At 44.2% G+C, this 16,016-nt stretch overlaps 1 protein-coding gene across 2 annotated transcripts in view; it reads right to left on the reverse strand.

Annotated features, from left to right (window-relative positions):
* Positions 1-2,481: 2,481 nt before the first annotated feature.
* SHQ1 (SHQ1, H/ACA ribonucleoprotein assembly factor) overlaps positions 2,482-16,016 on the reverse strand; it is a 61,985-nt gene continuing 48,450 nt past the window's right edge. For both annotated transcript variants that reach the window (XM_081184178.1, XM_081184179.1), the window contains exon 12: positions 2,482-3,687. In XM_081184178.1, coding sequence (XP_081040304.1) covers positions 3,024-3,687 — 664 coding nt within the window. In that variant the 3' untranslated portion in view covers positions 2,482-3,023. The remainder of the gene's footprint in view (positions 3,688-16,016) is intronic.

The following is a 16,016-nucleotide window of genomic DNA, read 5'->3' on the forward strand; positions in this document are numbered from 1 at the left end:
AAGTGGCTAACCACACTCCCCGAAAGTTTTTTTTTTTTAATGCAAATTGGGAAACATTCATTTATTTAAATGTTTATTTGGTCACCTCATCACTTAGGTTTGGGGTAAAGAGCTATGAAATAAAGAATGATATCAACCATAAGTTAGCATTTACTAACATGAGGCAGAAGCCCTAACCACCGACTTAACCTGGGCTCCTAAACAACATCTCAAAGAGAAAAGCTCTTGCAATGTTTGCAAAAGATGCTGAGGTTCTGAAAAGCCTTCAGTTGGACAGAGTTCCAAGTAAAGGAAAAACCTCTCCAAATAAGCTTTGCTGTTAGAATATGGACAGCATGGTTAAAAGAGGTCCAGATACTGTAACGGGACACACAGAAGGCGGTCACTTTCCATATGGAACAGAACAGAGCAGCTTCACACTTCAAACACAGGTTGCAGCAGAGCTGGTTTCTCCACAAAGAAGCGTGAAGAAGAGATGTATCAGGAAGACACAGGTTTGGGTGTGTGCATCCTCCTTCAAAGTTTACAAGTTTTACAAAGGTAAACAACAGAGGAACATACTGTCATGCGTCAGCTATGGAAAGCATGCAGCTGTCCAAAGTGTATATATGAATTTGAGTACCTGAATGGATATGATTTATCTATCGTAGGAGGAATGATCTAAAATAGCACACTCCCTCCCTCACAAAGCGAAGCATGGGGAATGACAGTGTGAGGAAGATGCGTGAGGGGGACCCTTTTCGTTTAACAAATTTATACACCAACAATACAATACGAAAGTGCAACAGCTTTCAAGTGCGACAGTTAAAGCACTGGGAGAGAGGGTGGCTGGCTAGCTAACCATAAAATAATAATAATAAAAAAATACAGATGACTGAACTCAAAACACATCTGCAATAGATTATTGTAGCCACCATTTTGGAAACAGTTGGGCCTTTTCCCTTGTTGGCTTTGGCTGGTGAAAGCACCACAGCCAACCTTGCTTGTTCATTTGGCAGGTATAAAGATGGTTGAACAGAACAGGGGCTATAGCAGGGCTGGAACAGAAATCTGCAAGATTAGAATGTCGGCAACAAAAATATCAGGAACACAGACTTCCCAATGGTGGGGGGAGGAGGCAAATGTGAGGCAGTGACTTCTAGCTGCTGGTGGGGTGTAGCGAGGCATTTCCTCTTTCTTAACAACGTCAGAAGGTTGAAACACATGCTACAGGCATCCTGTGCCACTGAAAGCTGCATCCCCACACAGAGGTTCCTCCCTTTCCTCTCACAACATTTAGAAACACTTGGCTGTGTTGTAACATCACCACCGTCTTCTCCCACTCCACATGGCTGCCACCGACAGGGATGGAGGAATGCGTGCAATGATGTCACAGCACAGGGTTATGTGCTGGTCATTGTTGCGGGGGAACACACCTGACAGTGGGTGCCATTTTCAGAGGCAACCTTATGTCATGCATCACCCAGTTGTATCACCTAGGCTAAATTGAAGGGTATCATTGCACACTAGTTCTTGCATTCCATGTATTCCCAACACTTAAAGGGGAAGTGGGATTTTATCTCCGCTTACTGAAATTTCCTGAGCATTTGGTGGGCAGGGCAGAGAAAAGAAAAGGTGGAGAGGTCAGGCTCCAACTCTGCCAGAACAAAGTTAGAATGGCGTAACCTACACAGGAGGCAAGACAATGCTTTGGACAGACTAAAGAGATTGCTTTCGCAAACACAGAAGCTGTCAGTTCTCAGAGAGAAACAGAGCTGTAGAGGAAGAGAACAGGCAGGCTCCCTTCCCCAGCTGGCAGCCACAAAATAGAAGTGCAAGTGTGAAGAATGGGACACTATAAACTTTTGCAATATAGGTTTCTTTGGAGCGCTGCAGTGTTGGGATGTATGTATCATATACACAGACACATACTTCTTTTCAAATCTGCACAACAATTCAAGCATGTGAAAATGTACTGGCATAGTCTGGAGAATTTATTCTGCCTCTGCCCACCACAGTGGCAACATATTGTCAAAGAAAGGATTCAGTGGAATTCAGGATGCCGAGTTCAAGAGATGTGCATACAGTTCGGAGAGGGATGCAGAAGACACATACAGCTCTGCCTACAGTTAGTTAATGAAGCTTAGCTACCCAAGAGCAAAGCAAGAGGGTAAGTTGGTAGTTCAGGCAAAAGTCTAAAAGGCAGAAAAACGCAATATATACTCAGTTCCATCATTGAATGGTGGTGCATCTTTTGGTGAGCCACTGTTAAAGAGTTACAGCTAAAAAGAATGTTTTGTTCCTTTTGGACCAGCACCAAGCACTAAACCCACCTTTCCTCCATCCCAATCACGTATTAGCAGCGCAGCTGGAGTACAGATAACCTGAAATCAGTTGTTCATACTTAAAAGGTTAAATATATTCTGACCATGTACATGTTCAAAAAAGAAAGAAAAAACACCATACACAGCCACGTATCACAGATTTTTTAAAAAAGAAAAAAAATGAGAGCAATCCTATGTACTCTTACCTGGCAATAAGTCCCAATAAGTTGTGAGAAAGTACAGGCTCAGGCAGCACTGGCATTGACGATATCACACATGCAACTACTACGGAAGCACATCTTATTAGATGCGAGTGCCTGTGATGACCAAGCCTACTGCTAGTTGCTGTACAATGGACACTTCAAAATGGTTAAATTGAAATAAGGAGGACAGTAATATCCCGAGTGGAAAATTTAGGAGCTAGGAAACCATGATAATGAAATACAACATTTAAATATAGATTTGAACTATAAGCAATCTGCAGAATACAAATCAGCAAGCTTCACTGATGTTTGACCATACCTTTTGTAATACTACTAACCTTGAATGATGCCACTTCAAAACTAACTCCAGAGAATAGGCAGTCTTGTTTTATTTGCATGCATCACTGGTATTTGACAGAGGAATATTTGCTGAAGTGGCCTTTGGCTGTTAAAATGAACCACAACAGCTAGCGCTGCAAAAACCCACAACCCCCTAGCCCACCCCATCCACATTTCCTTAAGAAGCTTCATTTGTGCTGCCAAGAAGCAGAAGAGCGCTGGGCTTTGGAGTCACCTCTAAGAAATGTCTCTTTCCATTACGATCCGGCGAAAGTCCTTGAGGCTGAGCCGTGCAGCTTGTTCCTGTCTCTTCTGAAGTGCTGCTGCTGCCGCCACTTACAGAAGGCGAACCTTCAGGCTGCTCCGTAAGCCTAATTGCCGCCTGCATTTGCTTCCCTAATTCCTCTATCAGTTTCCCGGGAACAGATGTAGATTGCAAAGGAGCCTTTGATTTTTCATTACTAGCATCTAACGTCAAAGTGCCTATGTCTCGCCTTAATCCATTACAGTCAATAAGCAGGGCTGTCCTCTCCTCTTGGAGTGTGCTTTGTAAAGGATTTATTTCCCCATCTTCGCTGGCTGAGGACTCTTGTTCATCTGAATCGGAGTCTCCTGTCTCATATGATGAAGTGCTGCTTGAGTCTTCAGAGTCACTCGCAGCAGCTCCTTCGGAGGGAGGCAGCTGCGGCTTGGAGACGTCTGTGCCAGCAGCTTTTAACTCCTTTTCTTCCTCTTGCACGAGAAGGGCCGCTGCTTCCAGCTCGTCAAGCTCGAAACCTAATTTGGCCTTGCTCAGCTCTGCTTTCTGCACGCATTCGGCAAGGGCTGCCAACTTCTTTGACCTTTAAAAGGAGGAGAAAGAGAGAGAGAGCACATACATTTTGGTTACACTCTGTGCGGCTGACAGATACAAAGATTATCAAAACCAACAAACCTCAGTGATGACAAAACTGTAACTGGGGTTGCCCAAATTCCCAGAACATGCAGAAACTCACAACGCATTCCATTTAACTCTTTCCAGACCCTCAGCACCACATTATGAAAGAACACTTCTATCTGAAGATTTGATTAGCTGATATCCCTCAAGTCATTGGGACAACATGAAGCTGTACATCTCTCTAGCCTAGAGCATTCACAACACTTTAGCAAAATGCAAAAGTTATGTCAGAAGATGGAACAGAAGGAAATAGCTTAAAGAGAAGATCACTTCCTTCTGATGAGTTCCTACCACTATTAAAACTGGTTTTGAGCCTGATATCAGACTGGGATTGGGTGGGAACTATTAATCTGCAAGTGTGTATGTCGCCAGTGACTTGGGCTTGGAAACAAATATCTGTGGGCTCTATTTTTAATTGGATAGGAAAATGTGTCCCACACCTTCTTGTGCTTGTATTATCTAGATGAAAAATATGTCAACCTGGTCTCTTTTTACCACCACCGCCTATGATAGGATAAGGCAACCCGGTCAATTTCTGTGGTAAACGTCATGCAAATAAATCACAATAAGCAATAATTTGTACAGCCTGGTAAATGGTTTTGTTCCCCTTGGTTAGGAGATTGCAAAAGGGGGAGTCTGAAAGGTGAATTCTCACTGCTCCAATAGGCTGCATTTGACACAGCAAATTTCAAAGGTTGCAACGGAATCTCAACTATACACTCCGAGACACCATAACGTAACAGACGTTGGTGTTTACGTAAGTTGTTGTTAATGAATCAAACAGTAACTCAAGAAATGGTAATAAATATTACAATAATACTTTCATTGCAATAGCGCTACTGAACTGTTCAAGGCCACTAATATAGGAAGTCTCCAAAGCCACTAATAAGAGTTAATGCTGTTAAATTAAGAATTAGGAGCTGCCTGCCCACCTCTATGGACACAGTGATTAGCATCCTTTTCAGTGCGCAGAACAATGGCATGAAACAAGTTCATGTTTGTGTGGGATGAGCTGTGCGTGTAAGAAAACAGGACAATGTGTCAGAACACTTTAACCCTGCGCCACAAACGGAGGACGCTTTGTTTCATTTGACTTTTTTAAAAAAGAAAAAAGAATGATGGGGATTAATTTAAACAAATTAATGGCTTCAATAAGCATTTAATGACGGCACAGTATCTAATCTGTAACACTTGAATTAAGGGAACCTTACTGCTACACTTGCATGTGTTATTTCCTTTTAACAGAGAAGGGTGCTCTCTATGCTGGCTGAGTGCTTTTCAATACTTTTACAGAGGTCAAACGGAGCAAAACGGAGCTGCAATTTTGGCCTTCGCAGAATGCAACTATCCGCTTTCCGCAGAACCGGAGCTGTGCTCATTCAGTTACAGTCTTCCCCATCTCACAGCAGAGCACCTCTCCAGGGTTTCAGACACTAGTTTGTCTCTGCTTTGCTACCTGAGATTCTGTAACTCAAAGCACCAGGAGCTGAACCTAGGACCTTTTGGATGTGCTCTGCTGCTGAGTTACAACCTTGCCTTTAATAGCCTTATAATTGGGGTTGAACTAAAACATTCTCCCGGAACCTTAAAAAAAGGAAAAAAATATGTTGCTTTGCTTCTTGGAATGGAAGCAATTTGGGAAAGGGTTAGAGCATTTTTTTAAGGCAACTGCTTGTCCCCATCTTTACCACACACTTTAAAATACAATTCCGATAGGGGATTTTATTTTTTTTTAAGGCATGCACTGTGTGTTATACTGAGTAATTATCCCCCCTGGGATCATTGTGTCATGTGTCATGTCTGGTGTCATTGTGTCATGCCTCGCAGGTTAGCAGGGTTTGGCAGAGGAAATGAAACCCAGTCAGTTACGGCAGGATTTATAGCAGACCTGCTGTTGCAGGAAGTGGTGAAAAGTTGATTGATAGCCTGAGACAAAGCTCTACTGCAAAAAAAACAAAAAAACAAAAACAGGATGCACGGCTGCTATTTATACCTGGCTTCCCTTTCTTCCTCTCTCCCTCCTTGATCCATATTTCATACAACTCTGCTGCTTTGTTGTTCTCTTCATTGTGTAAAAAGAAAAGAGGGGGAGCCTTCTAGGAAAGGATATATTTTTGGCATTCTAGCAAAGCGGCAGACTTCCCCATTTATAATTCCCAGGAGAGGTGACGTCTCCTAATTATTGTCCCATAGCAAAGTTATTTTAAAAAATCAAAACCCTCACAGCAGAAATATCCAGATGCCTTTGCCAACCTGCTGCCCTCCAGATGTTTTGGACTGCAACTCCCATTAACATCTTGAAGACACTTGGCTGGCGAGGGCCGTCCTCAAAGCCGCAAGGTGTACAACCCAAATCCTTTAAATCGCAGACACTTTGGCATATTTGGGAAAAGCACCTGCTTTTGGAGACAGTTGGAACCGCATGTGCATGAGGCTGGTCAATAATCCGTCTTCCTCAAAGCAGGAGGCATTCAGGCAAAATGATAGCTCAGTCGGTAGAGGAGCAGATTCTTAAACCTCAAGGTCACGAGTTCGAGTTGCACATTGGGCAAAAGATTCCTTCACTGCAGGGGGTTGGACTAGATGACCCTTGTGGTCCCTTCCAACTCTACAGCTCTATGATTCTACGACCTTTTAGCACTGTGGTTTAAAGTAGCTGTGTTTTAAGAAGCTGTACGCCTTCTTTCTTGACAATTTGGAGAGACGGTGCCATCTGTTCATATGTTATGGGTGGCAAAGTCTGCATCTAGCTTGTCAAGCCACTTCTATTGGTTCACCAACCCTCAAAAAAATCAGGCAGCTCATCCCTGCTTTTCCTGGCAAAGGCACCTCTTTCCCCTCTGGCAGGGCATCCTGCAAGAATGTCTTGGTGCTCAGATGGGCAGGGTATAAAATAAGAATAAAAATAATTATTAAACAGGGACAGAGCCTTCCTGTTGCCCAAGCACTAAGGCCTTCTTCCAATGGTGTCATGCCAGAGGGAGAAGATGTGCCTTTGCAAGGTTACGTGGACAGCTTTCCTCTCCATCCCAGTCCTGGGCTCGGAGGAGAGGTCCCTCTGCTGATCAGCAACAGAATGGAGAGGCTTTCTGAATGTGTGTGTGTGTGTGTGTGTGTGTTACTATTCTTTATTGGCTTTCCTAACCACCCTTCACCATACAGTCCCAGGGCAGGTTGTTGTTGTTGTTGCTTAGTCGTTTAGTCGTGTCCACCTCTTTGTGACCCCATGGACCAGAGCACGCCAGGCACTCCTGTCTTCCACTGCCTCCCGCAGTTTGGTCAAACTCATGCTGGTAGCTTCGAGAACACTGTCCAACCATCTCGTCCTCTGTCGTCCCCTTCTCCTTGTGCCCTCCATCTTTCCCAACATCAGGGTCTTTTCCAGGGAGTCTTCTCTTCTCATGAGGTGGCCAAAGTATTGGAGTCTCAGCTTCACTATCTGTCCTTCTAGTGAGCACTCAGGGTTGATCTTCTTGCAGTCCATGGGACTCTCAAGAATCTCCTCCAGCACCATAATTCAAAAGCATCAATTCTTTGGCGACCAGCCTTCTTTATGGTCCAGCTCTCACTTCCATACATCACTACTGGGAAAACCATAGTTTTAACTATACTGAGCTTTGTTGGCAAGGTGATGTCTCTGCTTTTTAGGATGCTGTCTAAGTTTGTCATTGCTTTTCTCCCAGGGCAGGTTACAACGATATAAAAATACAGACCCTGTATCAGTTAAAACAATGTATAATCAGAAGAATAGGGTGGATCCTTAAATATCTCTCTCAGGTGTCAAAGGACAGGGCAATGAGGTATGATGAAAGCTATACAATGAAGATGCTAGACACACCTATGAAGACGAAATTCCACAGCTTGGGGGCTTCATCAGAGGGTGCCCTCTCCAGGGACACCATGTCCCAAAGCTCTGAGGGTGATGGAACTACCAAGAGGGATCTCTTTGCAGATCTTAACACCTGAGAGGGACTGTAGGGAAGGAGATAGTCTTCCAGATATTTGGGGCCTAAGCTCTTTAGGGCTTTAGGGGGACATAGGACCTTCAAATCAGGCCGGGAAGCAGACTGTCAACCACTGTAGCCGTTTTAAAACAGGGATTGCATGAGTTATAAAATGAACCCTGGCCAGTACCCCTGCTGCACTTTGGACCAGTTAAAGTTTCCAAGTCATAGTTAAAGGCAGGTTCCATGAAGAGCATGTTAAAATACAGTGGTACCTTGGGTTAAATACACTTCAGGTTACATATGCTTCAGGTTACAGACTCTGCTAACCCAAAAATAGTGCTTCAGGTTAAGAACTTTGCTTCAGGATGAGAACAGAAATCGTGCTCTGGTGGCGCAGTGGCAGCAGCAGGAGGCCCCATTAGCTAAAGTGGTGCTTCAGGTTAAGAACAGTTTCAGGTTAAGAACGGACCTCCGGAACGAATTAAGTACTTAACCCGAGGTACCACTGTAGTCTAGTCTGGAACTTACTGGAGCCTGGAATGCAAAGGCCAAGTATATCTCTAGCAACCAAGGCCACACCTGTGCCTCCACTGACAATGTTGGAGCCACACGATGAAAGCGCACTCTCTGTGCATGGCTTGTTTGTGTGGAGAGTATGCATGTGCATGCTCTGGCCATGCCACCAATGGCATGCAGTTTTCAAAAGATTGACCAATCCTCAATGTGGCCCTCAGGCCTAAATGGGTGGCCATGCCTGCTGCAGGGGCAATAAACCTTGTGGTACGTTCCCATTTACCACCACTTAATTCTTCAGCCCACTCTCTGATCCAAGCAATGCAAACCTTGGAACATCTTGCCATGGTCCAGCACTATGGGAATGAATCCTGCATCTGCACACTCTGCTAATCCACTTAATTATTTTGTGACCCCCACATTGGCAAATTATCGTTTGTGCTTCGCCTGCAAACTAGGAGTGACTAATTAAGCTGAGCACACAAGGAATGGTGGTAGTCTGCTTGCACAGAGCTTGTCGTCCGGGAGCACCAAACCACTGCTTGGCGTTATGTGTTAATCCACCCACTGTGTCCAAGACAAGAAACCTTCTGTTCAAATAGGAGCTTAGGCGTAAATCTAAGGGAAAGAAATTCAATCTGTATGCACCAGAAACACCGAACGCACCACTGACAGAGTAGCTCTCAGATGATGCAACTTGGGCATCGAAGTGGGAGAGGGTGCAAACTCTGGCGTGCGCAAAGAAACCACAGAGCAACACCCACACATTTCAAAGGCAAGCAGTCGTGTTATCAGAATGAATATTACATGTGTTTGGCTACCAGCCAGATCGGCAAGCTTCAGAACTCCAAAGCGTCAGAGCAGTTCACAGCCCTGGCTTCCAGCCAGGCACACAAATTACTCACTCAGAAAAGGACGCTGGCATTTATTTTCAAAGATATGGAAGTCATTCCTTGTCTCCCAACTGGGCTGAAGGAGATAGTTCCGAGGCCGTATTTGAAGTAGAGATGCAACATGCAGCCTACGCAAAAAAAAAAAAAAAAGCCAGCGCTTCTCATCGCGCAAGAATCCCCTACAAGGATCCCTTTCCCTGCAAGCGAAACTTCTGCCGTTTAAAAAAGAATAAAAGCGCAACTACAGAGCCAAGTGGCTGGAGTAAACATTCTGACAAAGGCAGTTAGACATTGTCAAGAACTGTTCTTTAGGCTGCAGTCCCTGGAAAGAAGAATCCTTGTCAGAACAAGCTTCTTGACGTTCTGGGAGTTTCTTGATGTCGGGCATGCTTTCCAGCAAATGCGTTCCCCAGGCAAGCAGTTGCCAAAGAAAAAGTTTCCCTGGTCCGGTTTCATGGTACCTGTTTTTCTAAAGCTTCAGTGAAAACAGTCACCCACAGTGACAGCCAGAGCGTTCGTCCCCTTACAGGCAAATCTTCAGCTCTAATTGTACCACTGCTGCTTTTCTCTTCTCAAACCCACACCAAACTTTTAACTTCTTGCTTAAGAGGGTTTATATCCTGCTCCCACTGGCACCTGCACTCTCAGTTTCGGCTTCTCCCCCCACCCCACCCCACCCCCGGTCTACTAGTTAGCTGCTCCCTCTGGAGAGATCTTCCCTCTGCCGTATCTCTTCCCACAATCCTCCTCTGTGTCCCCCCCCCAATCCCTTTTGAATAAGATTAGAAATTTTCTCAAGATAAGCAGTTCTGCCTCTCCCCCCCCCCCCGTGATTTAATTGCTCTCTCCACAGAGAAGTACCAACAACCAAACTCCCTTTGAGAAACAAACACTTACAGCTTGGAAATGCTTTAACTCTGTTCACCAATTAACAGAATATTGCTATATTCTGGGGTGGGGGGTGGGGGAAGGCTTTAGGACAGGCATCCCCAACCTGCAGCCCTCCAGATGTTTTGGCCTACAACTCCCACGATCCCTAGCTAACAGGACCAGTGGTCTGGGATGATGGGAATTGTAGTCCAAAACATCTGGAGGGCCAAAGGTTGGAGATACTTGCTTTAGGACAACAAGCTCTTATGTTGGCATCCATTAAGATACTGTAAATTCACAGAAAGGGGTGGTTGTAGCTGGGGGTGGGGTGGAAGAGACACACTGATATTTTACAAAAAGTAGGTGGTAATAAAGAAACTTAAGTCTTGTTCTAATATCTCCTGTGTCAGAAGATGTCATGACCTTGATTCCTGGTCTTCAAGGGATGAGGATTCCCAAAAACACCACCACCCCCATGAGCCATTTGTGTCTGTGCCGTGGTCTGAGGATACAGCACTGCCATCCTTAGAACTGGAGGACTGCATCATAGGATAATCATCATCACAGGAGACCCAGTGAGACCAGAGTCTCCCTTATTCCGTTAGTGAGTGAAGGAGCTAGATGAGGTCCTTTAACTGAAAGGGCACCTTCCTGGGGGACTGGGGCTTACAGTAGGGATGCTGCTGCTGCTGCAGCAGCAGCAGCAACGGCTATATAGAGCTCAGTCTGTTTGGTACATGCTGAAGCAACATCAGATTTCTGCTCTCCCATAGCACAACCTGGACCCTACCCTGCCTTCAGCCCAAGCCAGCGTCGTATACCCAGCCAAAGCCTGACCTTGACAGATATCAAAGCTCCCCTCCAACAGAAAACACCTTAAGTCTCCCATAAACATGTTCCACTTCCTCTGGGTCGAATACTTACATGTGCAAAATATAGTTCAAAAAAGTTTGTTGCGCACTGCTAACTTTCCCTGCTTAGTATCTCACCCAACAGCTGGAAAACCTTAGCAAAGGGGCAAATCTATCTTGATCTATCGTGAAAGGGAGACCTCCACAGGGGGTTCCAGTGGAAGTTCATGTTATTGGTAACATACAGTTCTGCCTCTTGAAATTGCTGGCTTTTTGAGAGAATGGGCTAGTCCAACTGGGTGGAGAATTACTAACTTCAGTACCGCTGCAAAAATCAGGTCTTCCCAGGACACAGAAGTGTTGAATAACTATCACCTAGTGGCTAATATCACCTTCATGGTCTCATACAGGAAGTGTGTGTGGGGGGGGGGTGTATTCCCCAGCTCTGCCAACCAAGGACAATTTTAACTAGAAATTCCCAGAATGGAACCTTGGACTTTCTATATGCAAAGTACATGCTCTGTCATTCAGCCACAGTCACTCCAAGGCTCTGCCAAAGCTGGCAGAGATCAGTTTCACAGGAATCGCCAATCTAGCCTTTTTGTGTTGTTATTGCACACCCGCCCCCGCCTATTTCCTTTAAGTAAACTGACTGCGTAGCATGATGGACCAAGTGTCAGGAATATACTTGCCAACTTAGAAGGAAAGCTTATTAGCCCTTGTGATCTTTGCCAAAGGAGCCAAGCACAGTGGAAGTGACTTCCCAAGAGACATGGGGGGGACGGGACGACCACAGCTTGATAACCATTACGCACAGAAGAAAAAAGGCGAGAAGATGGGAAGTGAGAACGTGACCCTAGGCAGTTTAGCTAAGATACATATATACATATATATAAGATACCTATAAAGCAAAACATAGGTAAACGTGCCCTGGAGTTTCAAAGCTCTTTTGATAAGCATTTAATTTAGGAAGATTAAAGTCACTCATTTTAATTCTCCCGTGTGATTAATTGAGCCTTGCGATTACATTAAGGTGTGCTCGTACAGTAAGTACATTTGTAGTAAAAGAGTGATCCTACATAAACAAGCATAATAAGGCTTTTTCAAAGTGTTGTGCATGGTAATTATCAGTTGTCGTAGTGCCAACTGCTTAAGGAAAATGTTTAATTGCAAGCTAAATTGATCGTATGCATGTTTTTATTTAACACACAGCTTCGGGGAACAGACAAAGCAAGGGAGGCAGCATCTCAGAAGTTGCCCACACACCTGGAGTGACAACTGATAGGGAAGGCTACATTCCTTTGCTGGCGGGCCTAGTAGTCACCCTGCTTTCTTTCTGTTGTTTCTGCTAAATTTTGTCCAAGAAGTTCTTAAGCCTCCATGATTTGCATAGTCTTTGAACATCAGGTGGCAAAACAATTTAGTGCCTCTTCTTATTTTATACAATCCCAGCACAGCTCATCTAAAGAGGCAGGGCAGATTTCGATCTAACCTTTTTCACTGCACAGTGGTGTTTGGGAAGGATGCCTATGAAGAAGTGCAAGTGCAAATAATAATGTCACAATGCAGATATATGCGCAGGTAACATTTTCCATTTGCTACCATTCCAAAGCTGGGGGGGGGGGGGGAGGGCATGAAAAAGTATCATGTTTGAATCTGCCTATTCAGAAAGATAACTTTGCATTATATACTGGTTCATTGCCTTGATTTCTGTAGGAGTTGTGTGTTTTTTTTAATTATTATTTTTTAAGTGTAGCTCAACAAGCATGGTTTAAGACAGGAGTCAGCAAGGTTTATCTTGCCTGGGCTGGATCAGTCCTGAGGAGATCCCTCTGTCGGCCAGATCACGTGCGTGCGTGAGCGTGCCCGCCCACGATTTTTGGTGTCTGCCCGTGGAAGCAAGTCCCCACACCACGCTGCGCCGGTTTAGCACAGCATGCAAGCAGGCCACTCAGTTTGGGGGCGGCTCGGGGGCCAGTCAAACAACCTCCGTGGGCCACTTCCAGCCCATGGGCCTTAGGTTGCTGACCCCTGGTCTAAGAGCTTTCTATCATCTAGGTTTATTGCATAGTAAAAACATAACTCCTTTTTTATTTTTTATAATGCATATTAAGGAATTCTCAGCATCCTTTTGAGTATGAGCATCCTAGCTGATGGTTAAAACTTGCACATACAGATCAGAGAAACAACCTTGTATTCAACGATGGGTTGTGCAAATCCTACTAAAGTGAAATTTCCTTACAAAACTAATCACAGGAATGCAACATCATGGCAACCCAGTGTGGTGTAGTGTTTAAGAGCAGTGGCTTCGTAATCTGGTGAACCGGGTTCACTTCCCCGCTCCTCCACATGCAGCTGCTGGGTGATCTTGGGCTAGTCGCACTTCTCTGAAGTCTCTCAGCCTCACTTACCTCACAGAGTGTTTGTTGTGGGGGAGGAAGGGAAAGGAGAATGGTAGCCGCTTTGAGACTCCTTAAAGGGAGTGAAAGGCGGAATATCAAGTCCAAACTCCTCTTCTTCTACTACTTAGAAAGGTTTCTTATGCACATATATCATGTCTAATCTGTTGTGTGTGTGTGTGTGTGTGTGTGTGTGTGTGTGTGTAGGCAACTTCTGCTGATATCATGCACTGATGTAACTGCACACAACAATATGTATTGTAAGATCCAAGTAACATGCCACTGAAAGACAACTATTAAATTCATTTTCCACTGCAGTTAAACATCTTGGCAGGATTCACCTACAGAGCAAAAGATGCCTATTACTGTACCCTGCTGAATTGGAGGTATGGCTGAGGCCAAGATCCTAAACAATCTAACTCACCTTCCAACTAAATTGGCTTCCAAGATCACTTGCAAAATGGATATAACTTAATCCAAGGGCATCTAGTCTCCATGCTGAAGCTGGAAGATACCCTTTGGAGATTCACTGTACTGGGGCTTTGTAGGTGGAGGAGAGAACGGGGAGAGATTTTGCTGTCTTTAGCAGAATGTGCATCATCTCTGTGAATAAAAAAAGCCTAAGTTCTTCTCAAAATGTCCAAAAAGCACGCAAGCTCTTCAAAACTCTCAGGCTATCATACGATTAAGCAGAGAACAAACACTACAGTGGTAGCTCGGGTTACATACACTTTAGGTTACATACACTTCAGGTTACAGACTCCGCTAACCCAGAAATAGTGCTTCAGGTTAAGAACTTTGCTTCAGGATGCGAACAGAAATCATGTTCCAGCGGAGCGGCGGCAGCAGGAAGCCCCATTAGCTAAAGTGGTGCTTCAGGTTAAGAACAGTTTCAGGTTAAGTATGGACCTCTGGAACAAATTAAGTACTTAACCCAGGGTACCACTGTATTCCCTTTCAATGTATACCAGGGGCTAGCGTGCAATCACATACAAAACGACACCACACTGTGGTCATCTGTACAGCACTCTGGTTTTACAAGGAAGTGTTATTTAATTTCTATGTACCCTGCAGGTGACCAGCCAAGGAGTTCCTGCATTAGCAAGAGAGGGAAGGTTGGCATGCTGAACTGATCACTTTGCTTCTCCATTAACTACTCTGCCAAAAAAGACTTAACAGCTTTTTAGCAGAACAAAGGGTTGGAAAGTGACCCATCAGAATTGCAGAGCGGGATGCTTAAAATTCAGCATAATTGCTTCACCTACAAAGAGAAAGCTGGCTAGACAGATTATTTCGCACACACAGTGAAGGATGTCAGAAGAATAAATCTACCTGGAATCTGGCCTGCTTACCACCTGGGTGCAAAGATCATGCTTGCTCAATATTTCTGGATGTCCCTGCAAGTCCTCTGCCTTCATGGGTTTTAATGCTGTTGCATCAGCATCTTGCTGCCCTCTCACCATTTAAACCAGCCTTCCTCAACCTCGTCCTGAACTTTTTGGACCACAACTCCCATCAAACACCTTATTACAGAGGCACCCCTTTCTCTTTCAAAACTGAGAGTTGCCATTGTTAAAGGCTTCCCTGGTGTTTTCGTAAGCTTCTGCCAAGATATTTAGGATGGTTTGGAGGTCATCCTCTCAGTGTGCACACACTACGTTGTCATCAGCATACTGAAGCTCTATGACGGAAGTTACGGTAACCTTACTCTTTGCTTTCAGCCTGCTCAGATTGAAGAGCTCTCCATCTGTTCGATATATGATTTCTACCCCAGTGGGGAGTTTCCCTTCGACAAAGTGTAGGATACTGGCAATGAAAATAATGAATAGAATTGGGGCAATAACACAACCCTGTTTAACACCTGATCCCACTGTAAATGGTTCACTTTGAGAGCCACTGTTATCTGCAATTGTTGCTGTCATATAGAGAATTGGCAAATCCACACCGTGATCAACTCCTGCCTGGAAACCAATGTCCCCACTGTGGAAGGACGTGTGGATCCAGAATTGGCCTCCACCATCACTTATGGACTCATTGTTAAAACCGTGTTTATGGAAGACAATCTTACTTGGCTCCGAGTGATTGCCAAGGAAAGTGTTTTTAGATCTCAAGGAAGGGGAAATCTCTCTTGTTGGAACAAGTAAAGAGCTACCAATGATAAAAAATAATAATATTAAAGCTCATTTTTACATCCAGACAGAGCCAAGATGTTCATTTCTGCACTAAAATTCTAAAACATTTAAGTGGTGAGGGAGTAAAGACCACACACCTTGGAAATAAAAATTTCTATATAGTTTAGGGGCAGTAATTGCAGACAGATGACAAGGACCGACATCAATTTAACTACAGAAGGTGCAGAACTAAAATACATGAAAAGCTCAATTATGCTTCAATAAAATATAGACGATACCACAGATGGAGTGTTGAAGCAGCCCCACTCATCCAGGAGCAGCCAGGGTCAACAACATAACAGATAATGAAACAGAAAATTCAGCCACTTTTTAAAGGGAAGAACTCCATAAATGAACCAACAGAACCATTTTATGAGCAGCACTTGAAAGACAAAAATGCTTTACAATTGAGTATTTAACTGCGTTCCGACAAAAAAAAACACAAACACACACACACACACACAATATATCTCAGGCTTCAAAACTCCCTATGTTACTTTTTTTTTATTAATGATATTTATTGAGAATTTTAAGGTTACAAAGAAATAAGAAGAAAAAACCAAGAGAAACCAAGGAAAGAAAAAAGAAGA

This window comes from Podarcis bocagei, assembly GCF_964188305.1.
Source record: "Podarcis bocagei genome assembly, chromosome: 2".
Classification (NCBI taxonomy): Eukaryota; Metazoa; Chordata; class Lepidosauria; order Squamata; family Lacertidae; genus Podarcis; species Podarcis bocagei.